This window comes from Peromyscus maniculatus, chromosome 8 (assembly GCF_049852395.1).
Source record: "Peromyscus maniculatus bairdii isolate BWxNUB_F1_BW_parent chromosome 8, HU_Pman_BW_mat_3.1, whole genome shotgun sequence".
Taxonomy (NCBI): domain Eukaryota; kingdom Metazoa; phylum Chordata; class Mammalia; order Rodentia; family Cricetidae; genus Peromyscus; species Peromyscus maniculatus.
In genome coordinates, this window is record NC_134859.1 from 37,194,990 (window position 1) to 37,215,646 (window position 20,657).

General features: G+C 50.3%; 1 protein-coding gene across 2 annotated transcripts in view; it reads left to right on the top strand.

Moving 5' to 3' along the window:
- Positions 1 to 20,657, top strand: part of Fstl4 (follistatin like 4) — a 423,065-nt gene that overhangs the window by 358,335 nt on the left and 44,073 nt on the right. For both annotated transcript variants that reach the window (XM_006991320.4, XM_076578356.1), the window contains one exon: positions 8,202 to 8,368. In XM_006991320.4, coding sequence (XP_006991382.1) covers positions 8,202 to 8,368 — 167 coding nt within the window. The remainder of the gene's footprint in view (positions 1 to 8,201; positions 8,369 to 20,657) is intronic.

Here is a 20,657-nt window from a genome sequence, read left to right on the forward strand (position 1 = left end):
GACACACAATAGCCTTTCCTGGGGGCGTAGAAACTTTCTGTTCCTTCCTCTTGGTAATCTCTCCAGAGTTCTGCACCCAGCCTTGCTGATCAAGAGTGATTTCTGAAATGCAGAGTAAGTGACATATAATTACAGAAGATACATTTTAATGTCCCTTTTCCCTGATGTCACCAAGCAATAGGAAGGCAGTGTTCTTCCTTTTGCCAATATCATCTTTTTGGCAGAGCTGAGGCTTGAACACAGGGCCTTGCTGTCTGTATGAAGCGGGTATCCTAACCACCAAGTTGCATGCCTAGCTTGGCCTTTTGCACATATCTTAAGTCTTCCTCGGGAGCAGATGAGGCAAGGCATGGGAGATATGTAGACTGAACTACCTCATTGAGGTATCCCCAAACACAGAGACAGACAGGGAGGGAAGGGGAGCTGGACATGGCTCTGTGATGGTCACCTACCCTGCTGACCAAGAAACCCTGAGCTTCCCGCCTCAGCTCTGACCCCTGCTCCCCTCTGTCAATGCCTCTGCTGCCTGACACACTGTGACAGGCCACAGCACCCCGGGACAGGGACACTGAAACCTAAGCACACGGTTGTACTAACTGTCCCAGTCACAATGACATTCAGTTTTCTGAGAAACCCAAATGGTTTATTGCCTAGAGGAAGTGAACAGAACCCAGAGAGACTCCCAGTCAACTCTGCCCCCCTGTACCAGCCCATCCTTTAATCAAGGGGAACCTACACCAGGCTGGGGCAAGTAGAAAGCAGGGTAAAGGTCTACCTTCTGCACTAACCACACGAGGAAGGCCCAAACAGGAGGGCAGCGGGCACGGCAGGAGCCAAGGCTCTCGCCCTGTATCTACGGACAGGCCCTGTCTGCCCCCAGCCCTTCAAGAGCCATCTTCTCTGCTGAGCTGTGAGCTCCAGGTTGGCAGGCACTGGGCCTGTTTTGCTTGCTAGTCCATTCCCACCACATCTGGGCAGGTAGTAGGTGTTCAGTAAATAATAGCTGAATGAGCAGGAATCCTTCACCTGCATAAAATTACCTATTCAGTCACTTCTGTGGGCCAGCATTGTATTAAGTATTGAGGATACACAGGAAATAAAACAGGTCTGGTCTCTGTCTGTATGCATCTCATAAAGAGGTTTGTTTACACTGGAGACCACACCTTGACAACTAAACTGTAATAAAGAGTGAAGCAACGCCAACCCGTGTAAGTCAGCTGAAAATGTAAATTACCTATGACTCTGGGTAATTAACAAATTAGTTTATTGCCAACTCCAAAATGAGGCGAGCAAGAGGGATGAGAACAAGAGCAGAAAAATGGGAACTGATTATGCGGAAGGAAGCAGGATGCCTCTTGTGTGGCTTTGGAACAAACAACCTGCACAGGCTGGCTGCACCTTGGTACTCCAAGCCTGTGTCAAGATGACATGCTCTAAAATAACCCAAGCCCAGCCTCATGCCTGCGAGGTCTCAACAGGTGCTTGAAGGGAGCCCAGCATGATAGTTCAGGATGGAGAGAACAGAGGGAGAAAAGGGTATACAAGCTGGGTCCTATCCCCAGTACAGCAAATGCACACATACACACACACACACACACACACACACACACACACACACACACACACACACACACACACACAAGGCCAAACACCATCCCTGGGCAGAGCCCAAGCAGTTCCATTCTATAAACTCCAGCTAAAGTCACAAAGTCTAGGATGTCACCCGTCCCATTTGGTATGGAGACCTTGGACACACACTCAACACTTAACATCTTCACATTGCACCCATCACCAGGGTGACACCAGAGTTTGTCACACAGTGGCCACACCTCCTTTAGGGACACCTGTCACTAAAGAGTGAAGAGTGCATTCATCCCAAGGAAAGTGCATATGAGCAGAGGCTGCCCTTACGGACCTAAGTCTTAGCACCTGGCTTCAGCTCTCCTACAGGGTACTATAATCCTGAGTCTTGGTGTACCATTCAAGGCTCCCACATATTGGGGCGGAGGTTGAGGATATGGCTCGGTGGGTCAAGCACTTGAATGAGGGGTCCCCGGTAGTCTCAGACATTTGAACATTTGGTTTCCTATTGACGATGCTGCTTTTGAGGTTTAGGAGGTGTGGCCTCGTTGGAGGAAATGGCAAAGCCTCTCACCATTCCCAGTTCGCTCTCTCTGCTTTCTACTAGCCATTCAGTATGTAAGCCCTAGGCTCCCTGCTCCTGCTACCATGCCTGTCATTTGCTGGCATGTCTCTGCCATGACAGACTGTTAGCCCTTCGGAACTCTAAGTCCAAATAAACTCCTTCTTCTGTAAGTTGCTGTGGTCATGGCATTCTATCACAGCAATAGAAGAGTCACTAACACAGGCAGTATGTAAACCACCATGCCAGTGATATATAATGATGTATAATGATGTAAATCTTTGGAGAATGGAAACCCTGTGTAAGTGTTTGTGGAGGAGGATGGCTATGACGTAGTGGGGGCAGCGTAGCTCTGGATCCGATGATATTTAACCACAGGGGGCAATCTGACCACATTATTTACTCCTCATTTACCCGGTTTCTAACCTACTTAAGGAAGACCTCTGGGTTCCTCATGGACACCCTTCTCTTCAACATCTGTGAAGGCACAAAGGTGGAGGCTAGTGCCTACAACACTGTGTCTGCAAAACCAAGGTCATGCTACCACTCTGGGGCAGAGGAATAGAGAGAAGTCAAGGCCTCAGCCTAGCTACTATGTGCCAGGCACCATGCTAGTCAGCCAATAGCACCACAGCTACAGGACAGACCTCCCAGCCAGTGCCCCTCCAAGGTCTACTGGAGCAGGCCACCCTTGCTGAAAGGAGCTCACTTGTGCAGACATGACAGTTGTCACAATGCACAGCCTATCTCCTCACACCAGGGGGAAGCAAGAGGAAGCCCATGTATGCCAGAAAGCCTGACCCTGAAGACCATCTGACTTCCTTACCCTCCTTAAAATCCTTCATCACCCAGCAGCTTTCCAATGCAGTTCTCATAGCAGCAGCATCCATGTCCCTGTGGGCACAGAGTACTGCTCTGGCCTCCATATACATGCACATAACTGTATGCACCAGCACTCTCATGTGAACATGTGTGTGCGCGTGTGTAGTGTGTGTGCGCACACACGCGCACACACTGTTTTAAATCCAAGGAGTAAGAAACCAGCTAAGAGGCCGGGCGGTGGTGGCGCACGCCTTTAATCCCAGCACTCGGGAGGCAGAGGCAGGCGGATCTCTGTGAGTTCGAGGCCAGCCTGGGCTACCAAGTGAGCTCCAGGAAAGGCGCAAAGCTACACAGAGAAACCCTGTCTCGAAAAACCAAAAAAAAAAAAAAAAAAAAAAAAAAGAAACCAGCTAAGAGCATAATGTCCAAGACAGAGTGGGTACAGGATCAGGGACTCTTCTCGATTCTGCATGTCATATGGGTGACAGCAGCTGAGAGCTTTATTCTGGAAGGGACAATAGAGGTTTGTGGGAGGAAGGGGCATTGGTTACATTGGAGATGCATTAATTATTCATCTCATTACTGTGAAGAGATGCCTGACAAGAAACCTAAGAGAGGAAGTGTTTATTATGACTCACAAGCCACGGGGATCGTTCCATCAGGACGGGGAAGATGTGGCTTCAGGCAGGGAAGCTACAGTGGCAGGAGCAGAGAGTCAGCAGATGCAGAGTTAACAGGAAGTGGGGCTGGGTTATGGAGCCTGAAGACCCTCCCTGGTGACCCACTTCCTCCAGCAAGGCTCCACCTCCTAAAGCCTATGGGGACCATTTCACATTGAAACCACAGTAAGATAGGACCATGTAGGAAGCTGTTGGGAGCCAGTGAGTAAGAGGCGGGGGCATCATGAGGGACGTTCTTGTGAGGCATGGCAACCCCTGGTGCTTCTGCTTGAGACATCCCTTACAATAGTGAGCAGAGAGCAGAGGCAGATAACAATGGGGGCAAGGCAGGGGTAGTGGGCACCACCTGCAGGATGGAGGGGCTCTTCATGGGCATCCACGCAGAATTATCCACTCAGAGCTGTAGAATCTAACAGTTTAGGGGTGACAATCAACCTTCATTGTCAACCTGACTGGTTTTAAACACACTTCTGAGCATTGTCTGTGGGAATGTTTCCAGGAAGCGTTAACTGAGGAGGCATGTATTAGTTACTTCTCTGTTGCTGTGAGAAACACGCTGTGACCAAAAGCATAAGCCACTGATAGAAGAAAGAGTTTATTTTGGCCTACAAGGTTCCAGAGGGATACGAGGCCATCGTGGTGGTTGGGGAGGCATGACAGTGAGCTGAGAGCTTTTCAAATACAAGCATGAAGTAGATAGAGAGAAAACGGAAAGCAAGGACTGGCTGTGGGATCTTAAGTCCCATCCCCAGTGATGTACCTCCAACAAAGCCGCACCGCCAGCTGAGAGGCAAGCATTCAAATACCGCAGCCTATAGGGGACATTTCTCATTGGCACCACCACGCAGGAAGAGCCACTCTGAAGTGGACGCCACCATCCCACAGGTTGGGGACCACCCCAGAGTGAATGAAAAGGAAGAACGGAAGCTGAGCACCAGCATTTCTCTGTGTGTCCTGCTTCCGGATGCAGTGTGTCCAGCTGCCTGTCTCGGCTGCTACCACCATGCTTTCCCCAGCATGACGGTCTATATCCCGAATTAAACCACAAGCCGCATTAAACCTTCCCCACCTTAGGCAGATCCTTGTCAGGTACTTATCTCATAGTGTGAGTCCCTGGGGCTCCTAGCCACATCTTTCATTTTGTTGATATCTACAAGGAAGTCTAAGGACAGGAAGGGACCTGCCCAAGGCCACTCTGCTTTTTCAGAAGCTGAGCCAGGTTCAGAGGTAAAAGAGTCCTATCCTGTCCAGTGGTGCCCAGCTGCCCCCAGAATTCACCCCAGAAAGCTAACTTGCCTGGTCTTCCCACTTAGCCTGGAAGCAGGGGCTGCCAGGGAAAGCCTGCTGAACAGTAAATAAAGAAACAAGGGAGAGAGAAGAAGGCTCAGTAACCATAAATCTCTTTAGAATTTTAAAAGGAGCTGGGGAATATTGACACGAATTAAATCCAATAAAACATTCATTTAATTAAACTTTAAATGATCCAAATATTTGCTGTTTGGTTAATATTTGTGTAGCTGACAGGAGCGGAATTACGATGGTTCTGTGGGTACTCACGCATTCTAATTTTGCATGAGTTTTTCCTGCACCAAGTGTATGTCTTCATACATACAAATGATGGGGAACTCAGCCGTGGAAGGTGCATCGCCCAGCCGCCCCAGCCACGCAGGCCAGGAGGGCGGCAGAAGGCTCCCGCTGCCCTGACCCCACGATGCTTTGTTTGTATTGGCCCTATGTTCCAGGCTGTAGCAGACCTTTTGTGAAAACTGTGACCTTGGGAGTACCATGGAGGAGGGGATCCTACAGTTCCTCTTGGTACCCTATCCTAGATGAAAGCCCGCACTTGCAGCCCAGAACTCTAATCCGTCAGACGGCCTGTCTCTCAGCCTCTACTCTGCACTGCCCCGCCCCTTTCAGATTCCCAGGCCCCTCCTATCTTGGAAGGCAGTGGTTCCCAGGCCTCACAGAAGCCTTGAGGATGCCTACTGGACTCACAAGAGTCTGCAGCAGCCCAAGCAGAGGGGAGGCACTGTGTGCTAATTACCTAGGGATGTGATACAGGTAGCTGGGGAAATCACAGCAGAGAACTGGAGCCCCGGGGGAAGCCCTGTCTCCTGCAAGGGCCACTCTATGTTGATTGCTTAGCCTGTCTTTCTGGTCTTGATGGAAGTCAGATGCAGAGAGTGTGATGATCCCTTTTGTACCTAGTCTCACTTCTTCTCCGGGGACACTGAGAAAGAGGCAACTAAACACTCCCTCCATTGGTAAGGATGTCCATGCTGATGATTCCACAGTCCATAGGCATAAATGTTCTGGGTATGAACAGAACTGCTCTATGCATCTTCATCCCAGTCGCCCTCCAGGCTGGCTTCCAGGGAAGCCGCACACATAGCCTCGCTCTGCTGCCTAGTTCCAACCAGCAGGACCTCCAGGCTACTCGGGTCAGCCCTGCTACCCACCCAGGCAGAGCCTCCCACAGCCTGTCCCCACCACCAGCACCCCTTCAGGCTCTGGTCTGACTCACAGGATGTGGGGAGCAGACTGCTGGGGGGCGGGGCGTCCAGCATCTTTCAGACCCCCTCAGGATCCCTCCCTCTGCTTACCTGGGAGGCTCCCTTCTTATTCCCATAGTCCCTAGGGCAAGAGGGGTATTCCACTCATCTTGCTTCCAGAGCACAGTGTTCATCCAGTGAGGAAGAGTTCCTTTCTCCAATTGAGAGCCCTGGATTCTGAGCCCTAAGGGCCCAGAGTTCAGTGGAAGCTAAACAAAATCTCTCAATCAATCTCTCTCTCTCTCTCTCTCTCTCTCTCTCTCTCTCTCTCTCTCTCTCTCTCTCCCTCCCTCCCTCCCTCCCTCCCTCCCTCCCTCCCTCCCTCCCTCTCTTGGTCCTTCTCTGTCCTCTGTCCCTCTCTCCTTCCCTCCCTTCCTCACCCCCTCCCTCACACACACCCCTCCCATCACACCTTCCTTCCCTTCCTCTGAGTCTCTAAAACCAGGTTCTTGGTCCTGCTACACAGTCTGCACCTCTTTCTCCCGCCCTGAGCAATAACAGTCCTGGCCCAGAGGTGGGAGGGCAGCAGGCGGATGGTGATTTAAGAGGGAACTTGAAATGCACGGCTATAATGTTGGTGAAATATTACACCGACTGCATCCACATCCATCACCCGGTGCTTATCTTTCCTCATGCTGGCTCCTTCGCTCGAGTCACATTTTTCCTCTGTGTGCCTGCCCCTCCCCACCGGCCTCTTGGCTCTTCTTGGGCTCCTTTATTTTCATTTTCTCCGTTGTTCATCCATCCATCCAACAAGCACTGAGGAAGCACCTCGGTGTAGAGCGTGTTCATCGTCACAAGCCCAGGGCAGGGCCACTACATGACAGGGAAGGGACTTGGCTGCTGCAGGTCTCACCTCAGGCACCTGCTTCCAACTCCCGCCCTGCAGCGCGCTGCACCTGCGACTCTCTCCTCTCCTGTTCCCCTCCCCCACACTCGGGCAAGAGAGCATCCAGATGCACAGCCTGAGGTGGCGACACTCCAGCTCCCAGCATCCCGCAGAGCTTAGCTCCCAGCTTGATGTTTTACTTCAGACTCTTTGGAGGACATACCTGTCCGGGTCACCTAGGTCCCAATACAACGGCATCGTGAGCTAGCTAACCTAGCACCTTAGACTACACACAGACACACTCTCCCCTGAGGCCAACCCCGTCCCAGCCCCTGAGTGGACATAGAGGAAGAGCAGGGGACACCAGTCCCAGTCCCCTCCACCCAAGCCTGGTCCCACGCTTGCACTCAACAGCCTGGGTTTGATTCATTTTTCATAAATCGTGAGGATTGCAGAAAGCCTGGGGGTGGTGTGGAAGTATTTTAGATCCTTCTGTGTTTGCCTAAAGAATGACCAGTCTCCGTGCCAGTTGGCAAGTGAAAATGGAAGGGCTCATAATTTGGCCAGCCTGAAGTATATTTCCAAAGATAATTACAATAATAATGAAAGGCCACAGTGCACGGTCACAGAACAGAAATCCAAGTCCAAGCTCAGTGAATCTTCAAGCAGAAACAGACCTTCAAAGGTCAGCCAGTTCCTGCTCCAGACCGCAGACAGTTCAACCTTTAAGCTACCCCAGATGGACGGCATACCTGTCGGCTCACCAACAGACCTTGACCGCACTCAGCAAGTTCCAACTTCATTAAGCCAGAGCGCTCCAAGCAGCATCCCCCACCGCTGGCTCTGTGGTCGGTCTGCGGGGCGGACCTTATGGGGCCTGACAACTGGTGTTCTCAACTCCACTCACAAACCCGTGGCCCAGATGTTTCTCCAGCACCTTAGCTGTTGTTCCTGACTGGTTCTGACTCACAGAGCCTTTCAGACGTTCAACATAATTGTAACCCATCACCCAGCAAAGGTGTCTACCTGTGCCTTTAGTTGGCATGTTATAAACCACTTCTGGGGGTCCAAAGCTCCCCTTGGCCCTGCCCTTGAGTGAATCTGTGACTGTTCACCTGGAGTTGAGGTCTGGCCCCTGTGTCCGCATCTGACCGCTCTCTCCTCTCCTTCTGCAGAAGTGATTCAGCTGAGCCTCGCCCCTGAGGACAAGGTCAGTGTGACCACAGTGACCGTGGGGCTGAGCACAGTGCTGACCTGTGCTATTCGTGGAGACCTGAGGCCACCGATCATCTGGAAGCGCAATGGGCTCACTCTGAGCTTCCTGGGCCTGGAAGACATCAATGTAAGTCACCGGCACTCATTCTGAGTGCAAGGGATGTCCTGGGAATGCCAATGTGCAGGACACCGTGTGGCAGTAGTGGCAGAGGCCTTCCATTTAACAGGTCCACGCTCAGCCTGACAGCTTTAGCGGACCCAAGTCCTTGCATGTACAGAGGGCAAGATGGATGACAGTCATCAACCTGATAGTTATGTCCAGTCAAAGGAGAGCGGTTACTGACCAGGAGGCACCCGGCCAGGGCAGGTGGCCTAAAGGCCTAAAACAGGCCCTAAGCCTGGGATCTGGAGAGAAACAGGTTGTGTGAGCCCAGTCTCATCCCTCACAGGGATGAGCCACACGCTGCCAGAGAGCACAGCCAGGCTGAGAGAAAAGCTGGCCAGGGGCTGCAAGGAGGAGGGCCCAGCCGTATAGCTGGGGACAGTATGGACGTTGGGCTGTCCCTGCAGAAGGCAGTTGAGCAAGGTGGCTGGGTGGATGGAGGACAAACGACAGATGAGGAGGTAGAAGGGAGCCAAGTAAGGCCAGCAGAGGCTCACTTTAAGGACCTTCTTTTGGGGGTAAGGAGATGCAGATTCAAGGAATTTCCAGCCACCTCCCCCCACAGATGGACATAGAGGTTATTCAGTCACAAGTAGCCCTGACTTAGCATGGAACTAATCACAGTGTCCAAAGGGCATTTACAAACTGATGCCAACCATGAGAACTTCTATACACACAAACCCATACACCCAGCACCCCACGTGCGTGTATACACACACACACACACACACACACACACACACACACACACACTCCTCATCAGAGAGTAGGTGGGTGAATTTACACAGCCTGATGTGACCAACAGGGAATAATACTTCTGGACCCTGAAGAACCTGTCAGCTACTTCTATACCAGCTTTGTGACATTGAGTAATTCCTTGGCCTGCTGATCCCTAGTAAATTTATCTTTAAGAAAGCGACCTGGGCTGCCCCTCCCTTCCACTGAACTGCAAGAAGACATGGACTAATTCAAATATAACAATTGGTCTAGCTTTGGCAAAGGGTAGCGGTGGCTGTCCAGACATTTCATGAGAGAAGTCAGCAATGCCACCCATGTTGGTGAGATACAGGGGCAGCTATGGGTCTTGGGCTAAAATAACGGAAGTAGAGTTTCCAAGCAGAGGAGGCTACACTGGTCTCCTAGACTCCGGATGAACAGTAGGTCCACAATGGGATGCTCACATCAGAGAAGATGACTCATGGGATGAATGGTCAGATCCTGGCCACCTATAAGTGAAAGGAGATGATCTAAGCCATGTGACCACCAAGGAAACCAATCTGAGCTCCTCAGATGGGGCACCATTGTTGCTACTGAGCCTGCCTCATGGTAGATTGAGCCTCCCATCCCTAGGGACGTGCAAGCACAAGCAGGGACCATGGGCAGCAATGCTGACAGTCTCCAGATGGCGGCTAAACTCATGATGTGAAGCTGCTTCCAGGGCTGAGACTATCATGGTGTACACAGTCCAGCCCAAAGTATAGGCACCATTAGAGTTGAGATTCAAGACCCAAGGCCCCTTTAGGTGGAGCCTCAGATCACAGGGAAAGCAGCTAGAAAAAGTGACCACTCTACAGTGTGTAACCTGGCAGATCTGGCTGGGGAATGTCCTCAACCCTCTTGTCACACCAGGCAGTATTGTTTCCCTAAGACTTCCCCCTTTGTGGGATGGACAGCCAGTCTCCTCTCCCATCCATCTCAGAATGTCAGTGAAGCCTGCCCTGGGGGTGCCTGATAGACACTTCTTGAGTAGACTCCTTCATCCTCTAGACCTGAGATGGCTAGGCCTTGCTAGAGACCATAGCAAGAAAGTCCAGTGTGTGTGTGTGTGTGTGTGTGTGTGTGTGTGTGTGTGTGTGTGTGTGTATTTATGTGTGTACATGTGTGTGTTGAGTATGAGCGTGTATATGTGTGCATGTGTGTGGGTTGGGTATGCCGGCTTGTGTATACAGAGCCTCTCATAATTGGCATCCATTTGCAAATGCCTTTGGCCGCCGTGATTGTCACCTCACTGGACCGGGGCCACCGGTGACTGACTAACCTCCCCAGCATTATTTGGTGCTCCATTTAAACACATCGGAAATAAAAGCAGAGGCAAACTCCTCAGCGCACTTGCCATCGGTTAATTAAATTACTCAAACATGCCTCCAGCACCAACTCGATTGCATTTCTCCTTTTCAAATCAGGTTAGCAATTTGGATAATTGTGGGTGCAACCAGAGATTAATGGCCCCTCGTTACCTCTCTGGAAACACTTGCTCATGGTTGAATCAGTAGCCTGCAAATAGGCAGGGTCAGGTCTTTGCTTCTCAGAAGCCCCAGACACAGGTGCAGGGCAGCATCTGCTCTACAGGGGTCCTTGCTGCATGCAAAAACACACATGCAATGCCCATGCTGCCTCCTCCACATCAGGGAGAGGGAGCACCACCTGCTAATGAAGAACATAGGTTGTGGGTTCAAAGAGGCCTAGGTTCAAGTCTCAGCTCTGACACTTTGTTGAGTAACCTTGGAAAGGACCCTTGACCTTTATAAGTCTCAATTTTCCTCATCTATGAAATGAGCTAAATTAGAGAGAGCACCTGCCTTATAGATTTACAGTAAAGAAATGCACGTAACATTCTTGACATAGACTATTCTATGAATGCCATTATCATCTTCATTATTATTATTATTATTATTATTATTATTATTATTATTACTGAATGAAGAAAAAATAAAAAGGAAGGGACATGACTGCTCCTAGGTATGTTAGAGGAGAAAGTTTATTGTAGATAAAAGGGAGAGCATAGCCAGAGGCAGGAACATCTGGGAGAGTCCAGAGTGGCCATGCCCCTGAGCTATGTGAGGAGGGGTTGTGGGGAGAGGGGACAGAGGGGAACCAGGTGCGGCAGCCAGGAGGCCCAAAGAGGAGGAGTAACCAAAATGGTTGAATTATATGGGGAAGGGAAGCTGGGGGAAGGGATGCCTAGCCCCTGGGCTGGAGAATTTTAGGGTAGAGGGTGGGGTACACCAACCAGGAGGACCCTGTAACAAGTAGGGACTGAGGGATGCTGGGAGAACCTAGTGGCCAGTGTCCACTTGGATTTGTTAAATAAGCACTTCAGCCATTTGTCCCAGGATTTGAAACTTAACATTCTACCCTCATTAACATTAAGCTGACCATGTGTGGGAAAGACCCAGCTCAGTGTGGGATACCCAGAAGGTTTGCAGCAGCAGCCTCCCTCCCTCCCAGGACACCAAGGAGGACACTTCCAGGAGTAAGTCGAGCCAAAGAGGGCAATAGCTGGGTCCCCAGAAGGCCCAGGGTATTTATGAAGCAAGAACTGGTCAGGGGAGAACAGCCCAGGAGGAGCAAAGACCTGAGGTTCTGGGGGTCTTTGGCTGTCTCAGCACCCCTCACCCCACCACCATGAGCGCTGAAATACAATCAACGCAGCTGTGATTAATGCCTGGTACCGAAACATGGCTTCCAACCAGGGAAATGGATCAGCCTTCCAAGCCCGAGGCAGGGAGATTAGAAAACACAAAAAGGTGTGGGTCTCCTTTCTTTGTCATTTGTATGAGACATCTTGATTGGCAAGAAAATATTAATCACTTTTTCTCTACTCTCTTAATGAGACGCTTTCATGGGCAACAAAATATTAATTTGTCTTGTCTTATCTGTTAAGAATTCTGTTAATGAATTCAGTCACAGAGCTATTAGAGAATGCCATCCTAATGACACATGTAATTAAACTTTTCTGACTTGCAAACATCAAAGATGCCTTGAGCATCAGAATAATATTTGATCAGAAAGTCAATGTTCCCCTCTAGCCCGGAGGCAAGCGAGGAGCCGCCTGTGTTCTGTGGAGAGCGAACACTTCTGTCAGAAGCACCGAGCTTGCCAGTCATCATTTCTGCATTGATTTGCTTACTAAGTGCCACAAAAGCTCCACGCTGGGGTCCAGAGCAAAGACACTGTTCCCAGCACACAGGGGGAGGCAAGACTTCCACAAACACCTGTTGGAAGGGCTGCAGAAAGGAGCCGTACTCACTGGGGCTTCCTGTGACCAGGACAAGCAAGGGAGAGCAGTGGAAAGGCCGCAGTTGGGAACAGACCCCAAAGGGCTTTGAATAGCAATGTTACAGCCTTTGCTGTTTCCCCATAGACTCAGGGGAACTACTGAGTTTTGATCAAGAAGCAATGTGGTCGAATGTAGCTGTTACACAGGACCAGAGACCCTCCTCACCTGAAGTTGAACGTGTCTCCAAGAAGAGCCCCAGGGAACATGGGGCCCAGAACAAAAGGGAGGTCCACAGCTGCTCCCAAGCCTTGTCCCTCTCTAAGTTGGCCTAGAGCACAGTCAGAGTGGCCATGGTGTCTCCTGACCAAAGTTTCCTCCATATGGCTATGGTACCATTCACGGCACTTTTCACCTGGTCAGAAAGTCCAACCGGGACCCTTCAGAGCCTCCTGAGGATGCCCACACCAGTACTTCACACGCACATGACTTCTGCTTCACCAGCTCATAACAGCAGAAACTGCGCCCCCCCCCCAAGAAGGTCCCCACTCCCAGAAGAGGCCGCTGTGCAGGGTGCTAGCAAGAGCACCCCTCGCAGAGGCTCCTGGGTCACAATATGCCTCCTTCTGTCAGCCTGAAGAGAAATCAATGGTTTCAATGGTTTCCACTCCAACCCACGGTCCCTGGAGCCAAAAAACGTGCAGCTGTAATTGAGTTACTTCCTGGCCGCCTATTGGCTTCTTGACTCAAGCAGCCATCGTTCTCAGTGTGTCTAGATCCGACCCTGTGCTCACTCCAGCCCTGGGGGAACTACGGCCACAGTCACTGACCTAGAAACCGTCTTCTTTAGTCAGGGTGCCCTAGGAGTGTGTTCACACCAGCGTTGTCTGATAGAGGAAGAAGATGAGACCCTGGTCCCCCAGCCCATGCCATGGTGCCCCTCAGACCATCCCACTGTGGGCACCAGAAGTCAGCAGTCAGATCCCCTGGCCCTGCTCTGCCCAGTGACAAATGCTATGTGTGTAAGAGGCAAATGTTGTCACTCACAAAATGCCAGTAACAGGTGTCTCCCAGCAGCCAGAGCCCAGGTTCATCCTGGAGGGTTCGCTCTGCCCAGACACCACACTATCTTAGGAAGCAGAAAGATGTCTACCGCTCTGGGTGTCCCATCAGAAAGGGGGAGGGTAAGCTCTGAAGGCTCTCCCAACCCTGGGGTCACACGGGTCAGTGATGAAGAAGCCACTTTGGACTCCGTGTGATTTTTGAGTCCTGCACAGAAGACAGGAAAGCATCTTGCTTTCTTTGCCTGAACCACCAAGAAGAACCATGTATCACCCTTCCCTGGATAGCTCCTGCACACATGCGCGCGCGCATACACACACACACACACACACACACACACACACACACACACACACACATCTCCCTAAGGCTCAGAAACAGGATTTGGGGTCTAAGCTGGGGCCCATGTCAAAAATAGACATACCTGCTACTCCCAGCCCCACCCTGGGCATTCTGGGATGGAGTTTGAATGCTGTCTTACTTTCCATACCAACAAAACATGCAAACCCACTCTGAACCACAGTCCTCTGGTTCTCTAACCACTCCAGGCTTCCCAGCAGCCATTCAAAGCAGAGTGAAGGACCCCTCCAAATCCAGACTGTGCGTCATTGCCTCAACAGTATCACTTGTCCACGTGACTCCTTCACTCTCCAGTCATCCAAAGGATGATGGCACCTGCCCAAGGAGAGACAGAAACAGGGGCGGGGCATCCCAGAAGCCACCGATGATGGCAGATCAGCAGAATCACTGAGTGTTGGTGCTGTTTTTTCCCTATAGGTTTGCAGCTGCTCCTGCCTTGTGGTACTGGGCTCTTCTCTTCCCACAACTGCATAAAGTGGGTGGGGTTAGAGCACTCAGAGGCATGGAGGAGCTTTCTGGGGGCCTGCAGCCAGCCTGCCACCCAGTGGCACTTGGGGTTTCTTGATAACAGGACATAATACTTAGTGCCTGGCATTGCTATGCCCTGCGGCTGCCTCTGCCTACCTCCCGCAACCCCCTCCAGCTCCCAAGGTCCCACAGCTGCATCCACTTGGATGAGCTGCTGGCACATTAGCCACTCCCCTCTGGCCCCACTGAGGACCTTCTCAGGGGGAAAAGGTGTGTGTGTGTGTGTGTGTGTGTGTGTGTGTGTGTGTGTGTGTGTGTGTGTGTTACCAAGGAGCAAAACCAGGACCTTGTGCATGCTAAGCAAACAATGTCCCACTGAGCCACATCCCCTATCTCTCTTATATTCTTCTTTTTAAGACAGGGGTGGGGGGAGACGGGGTGGGGAAGACAGTAAGATGGCTCGGTGGGTAAAGGAAGGTGCTTGCTGCCAAGCATGGTGGATCACTGGTCCCTCATGATAGAAGGAGAGAGCCAAATCCTTAAGTTATCCTCTGACCTCCGCACCTGCACACACATAGGTGCATGCACACGCACATGCACACACACACACACACACACACACACACACACACACACACACACATAAATAAGTAAATGTAATTAAAAATTAAGGGGAAGGAGAGAAGGAGACACCAACAGCTCAGTGATAAAGGCGCTTGCCACTCACCCGACACACTCCACATCTGTGCTGCGGAACACATGCCTGCGCACACACATGCCTGTGCACACACATGCACACACAACATAAACAAATGGTTCTACAAGATTTTAAAGACCTACCACACACTCAGTATATTTCAAATAACTTGAGTCACTCTTTATTTGGCTGTAGGTTTGAGGTTTCTGTGGGGTTTTTTTCCTTTGTTGTTTGTTTGTTTTTTTTTTTTTAACGGAAGCTCACTCTTTGGGGCTTTCAAATGTTGGCAGGCCGAGTACAGGGATAAAAGCAGTGCCACAAAGCCCCACTAGAAGAAAGTATCTGTGCTATTGTTTGAAGGGTCTGTTAAAAGGTTTCCTTTCCCCCATGGCTAAATGGTGTAAAGCTGAGAACAAATATTTCTAATGAAGCATGTGCTCCTCTCTCCAAATGTTTCTTTGGAAGTGAGTTCTTTTTAAAGAAAAAAAGACCAAAAAGAAAATGATTTAGGAGCTCGTGACTCATTTAATTTTTATTGTCTTTGTATGAACTGGTCGTGAATCCATTGTGGAGTGATGAGAGGCGTTTGATTAGCATGGAGAGCTGTTTGCCACCCGGCAGACAGTAGCTGTCATTCTGCATTAAGATCATCTCATTAAACGCCTGGGTACATTTTGTTTTAAACTCTTGGAAAACATAGTACTTGAAGCTGAGGCCAGTTCTTTCCAGCTTGGGTTGAAGACCCTGGTGATATCTAAACCTGCTGCCTTTTTAATCTTTGGATGAATTCAAACTGATAGGTGTATTGTCTGGAGTGGTCCCGGGGGAGTGGGGGAAATGAGTCTGTGGATAGAGTCTTGTCATGTACGCACAAACCCCAGATTGCAGCCCCAGCACTGCATCACAGGGCGTGGTGACACACGCCTGTAACCCCAGCATGTAGGTGGTAGAGGCAGGAAGATCAGAAGTTCAAAGTCTTCTGTTGCCTCCAAAGCACGTCAGAAGCCCACCTGTGCCACATGAAACCCTGTATTAAAGAGAAAAGAAGAAAGGCACTCCAGGGATGGGTCCTAGGTCTGTGGTGTGCCAACTTGTGGACTTGTGGGTCAACTGTCCCAAGTACCTCCTCTGGCGCTTGCTTTCTAGGTGGCTTCCTCTAGCTCACCTCTTTCCACCTTAGACCTGACTTGATCCTGAATGAGCCTGTGGACCCCTCATAGACTCACTACCCAGCCAGCAGAGGAGGCTGACCAGGGTCCCTCCTGGCCACTGCAGGTTGGAGCTTAGCCCTCCAAAGGACGCTCTCCAGAGCCTGTAGTCCCAGCCCCACACCACAGAAGCTGCCCTGCCTTGCCCTCTGCCCCCACCCGGTGTGCCTTCGCCTGTTGTCCCTTTGTGCTGGCCTTGTCCACTGCCCACCATGCTGTGGCCCTCACCAAGACACACAGTTTGTATATGTGACCATATCCAGATGGGAAGTTCTTAGGAGGAGCCAATGTGCAGTTTGAAGAGGGTTGGTTTGTTTGTCTTGAAAGAGGCTGTCCTGTAGCTCAGGCTAGCCTTGATCCCCCAGTGTAGCTAAGGTTGCCCTCCTGCCTCATTCCACCTTCTGATTGCTGGGATTACTGGTATGCCCCACAACACTCAGTTTATGCAATGGAAGCAATCAATTCCAGGGCTTCGTGCATATTAGACAAGTACTCCACCAACTAGCCAGACCTTCTCCCTGCCATTTTCAGTTCGGAGAGAAACTATTAAATGTTTCCCCAAAGGGCGTACTGGTTTATACCCCTTCCAACAATGTGTGGGGGTTTTAAGCACCAGGTCAGTGGGAATTTCCTGATGAAAAATCTCTTGGTCCCTACAAGGAAATGTAATCAAAATTCATCTTGGAATGTTCTAAGAACCGTAGTTGGGACAGGCTGGAACCAGGGGCTATTACTCCATTAAGCCTCCCCTACCTGGAGACTTGTGACCCAAGAGGAACTTGTGACTTGGAGGAGGAACAGCAGCCTCCCAGATGAAAACAATTGGTCAAAGTGGGCCTGGGACTTCATTTGATGCTGTCACACACAGCCTGATGCCCAAGTCCCTTGACATCCCCTGCACATACTGGCAATTATCCATGGACCCAAAGCCCCGTTCAGGGACTCAGGCACCTGGTCATAGGGCCCAACAGCTGCCACTTATACCTCGTGACACTCCAGCCAGATGAGTGCTGTCTGCTCTCTGAGAATAAGCAAGCTCAATGCTCAGAGCAACATCCCTGATGTGAGCCTCCAGTGGCGGGGGCCGGGTCCACGTGTGCACCCAGACACTCACATATGCCTCCTCAATATGGCATCCCAGAACCCAGGCAACTGGGCCAGAACCTCTTGTGTGAGTTTTGTACCAACAATGAAGTTAAAGTAGTACAGACATGTGCACATACACACACACACACACACACACACACACACACACACACACACAAACACACACTTCTAAAACCAGTCATAATCCTAGGGCTCCCAAACCAGTCTCAGGGTCAGTGATTTGCTGGGAGGACTCACAGAACCCACTGGAGACTGTTGGCCTCACAGGTGACGGTTTCCAATGGGGAAAATGCAGGAGAAAAATCAGGAGACATCAGCAGAATCCAGGGAGTCCCAAGCAAAGTGCCTCCTGGGACCCGTCCCAGCGAAGCCACAGATGTGTCGTTTTCCATCATCAGCATATGGCGGTCACACTGAGTGTGCCAGTCCTTGGTGTCCAGAGATCTTTCTGGAGCCTCCTCACAACCCGCCCTGTGGATGACCTTTAGCCTGCAACCCCTCAGGTGGCAGAACAGATCCCACATGGCCTGAAGATCCCACATAAACAAAGACTCCAATGAAACAGGACATTCTGGGGGCTTAGGGACCACCTTGCTACAAAGCTAGCAGTGTCTTTGAGTGGCAATATATTTTGGTGCCCTTCCTTTGCAGGCATAAGCCATAAGGAACAGCATCCAAAGTGACATGTCTCCATCCAGGTAGCCATCACACCTGAGTTCATTATGTGACCCACAGGTGATGACATGGTAGTGGAGAAATGTGGGATACCTCCTTTGAGGCTCACAGTCATGAGGGGAGAGACTGACCCCCACAAGCCAATAGTCACCCAAGCCATCCAGTGACCACACATGCCACCCCCAGGTCTTGAAGAAGCTGGGAGCTTTCCTTACCATGCCTTCTCGTGCCTCTGACCCCCTCTCCTGGCCTTGAACATGAAGTAGGCAAGACAGCCTCAGCCTGGGATGTCTACACCTGCATGGCTACTTTCTTCAGGCTTCAGTGGCCACCCAGAATGTCGCTGCAATATCCTTAATACAAAAAGATCTTGAGCAAGAGGACAGGCTGGGCAGGTCCCTGCAGAATGCCACATCTGTTCTTGAAGGAGCTTGAAAGAATAAGGCAGCACAGGACCCCCAACATGAGTGGCCAGCTATAGAGAACTGGCAGGTTGGATGGGTGGGTGGGTGCACACACACGCACTTTCTCATATTCAATACATGTGTTTGTGTGGATGCTGTATATTTACCAGTGCATGCAGGGGGACCCCATTTGGTCTGGATACTAAACATGTGATTCAAATGTCTCTGAGTACTGGCTACTAAATGTATAGGCTGCTAGATGTCACTCAGTGTAGGGACCACACTGTCTGACTGCGTAGGCAAGATACCAGGGTGAGTGACAGTTTATGGACTAGAGTCAAGCCAGAGACCCCGGTTTACACCCTCCTACCCAAAGAGAGTCAGGGGTGTCCCTGGGTTGGTTTGTTTTATTTTGTGTGCCCATGTCTTGTCTGCATGTATACACATGCACCATGTAGATTCATGTACCATGTGCATGCAGGAGGCCAGAAGAGAGTGTCAGGTCCCCTGGAACTGGAGTTACAGAACTGTGGGCTGCCATGTGGGTGCTGGGACTTAAACCGGGATCCCCTGGAGGAGCAGCCAGTGCTCTTAACCACTGAGCCATCTCTCCAGCCCCCTAGTAATGTTTCTTGAAAAAGCAGAGTTGGGAAGTTCTGGATAAATGCCTCCAAACTGAGCTTCAGCTTGTGACTTGGACAGTATGGTTGAGCTGAACTCTAGTATCACCCTGGAGTCCTTCTGTTTAACGCTGAGTCACCAAACATTCTGCCTTGGTGGCTCATTGTGACATTACTTATTCCTGACTCTCATGTGTCACTATGGAGGCATACCCCACCTCCCCTCTGCTTAACTACTGTTTAATACTGGAGTCTCATCTAATTACTTTCTTTAATAAGGGCAAATACTTAGAAAATCGCTTTTTAATAGACAAACATCGTGTCTTTAAGTAAAATTGTCTCCTTCCCAAAAAATGGATGTGCACCCATACAAAGAATAGCCTAATCTGGCATCTGTTTATTTCTGGAAGGAACTTTGATTTTGCTAATACATTTCTATGTATCAGAGGGAAAAAGCTATCCATAAAAAAACAATTACAGAGATGCAATCAAGCATTGATAGCAGTATTCAGACACATCTCAGGAAGCATTCAGAGGAGGAAAGATTGCAGGCTTAGTTTTATGTAGCTTCTTATAAATCAATGTTTAAAGTAATTCTCTCACATCCAATGAGGTAATTTGATTTCTGCAGCCAGTATTCATATCCAGAAAACAATATGCATTTCATGCTGTAATTATATGATGTCTATTGTTTTAGCCTAGAGAGATTATTTTATTTATTACAGAGGCGGGCTCTCCCTGAGCTGACACCACAGGCGGTGATGTGCTCTGTACTTAAGAGAAGAGCTGTAAAGTATCTGGCTGGCTCCCTTGTCCCCAGGGGCTGGTGCAGCTCTTCCCAGGACTCACTCCCTGGGGGCATGCTCCACTCACAAGGAACAAGGACTTGTACTTGAGAGACAAGAGAAGCAGGCAGAGGCTAGAAGATTCTTTCAGGGGTGTATAGTCAACAGTTTGGGGCTGTGCACAAGGACATTTCTATCTGCTGCTGCCCTGAGCTAAACCTTCAGTCTATCCCAGATGCCCTGACCTGAAGGATGCAAAAGAACAGACTCCCTCAGAAGGATACAGGATAGGGAAGAAATAGACAGGAAGTGGGAACAAGATGAGACCAGACCTGGGTAGGTGGCTCAGTCAATAAAGTGCCTAAGATTGATGAGGATCTATGTTCAACCCCCAGAACCCATGGGGGAAAAGCTGAGTGTGGTGGTGCACTTTGTAATCCCAGCACCAGGGAGGCAGAGACAGGAGGATCCCTGAGACTCCCTGGCCAGCTAGCACATCCACATCAGCAAACTCCGGGACAATGAAGAGACCCTCTCTTTAAAAACATCAAAGTGGTGGTACCTGAGGAATGACACCAGTGTTAACCTCTTGCCCCGACATGCACTTGCACACATGTGCACACGCACCTGCACACACACACACACATATACACACACACACATACACACACACACACACACACACACACACACACACACATACATGAATACTTGGCATCAACCCTTTGCCATTCTCCCAGCCACTTTGTGGTGACCACTCCCATGGTTTTACCTTGCATGGCTAATCAATACTTGATCAGATATGAAGGCAGGAGGTGGACACCCAGATTTTCATACCAAAGAATCAGAACAGGACTCTACCCCAGCAGA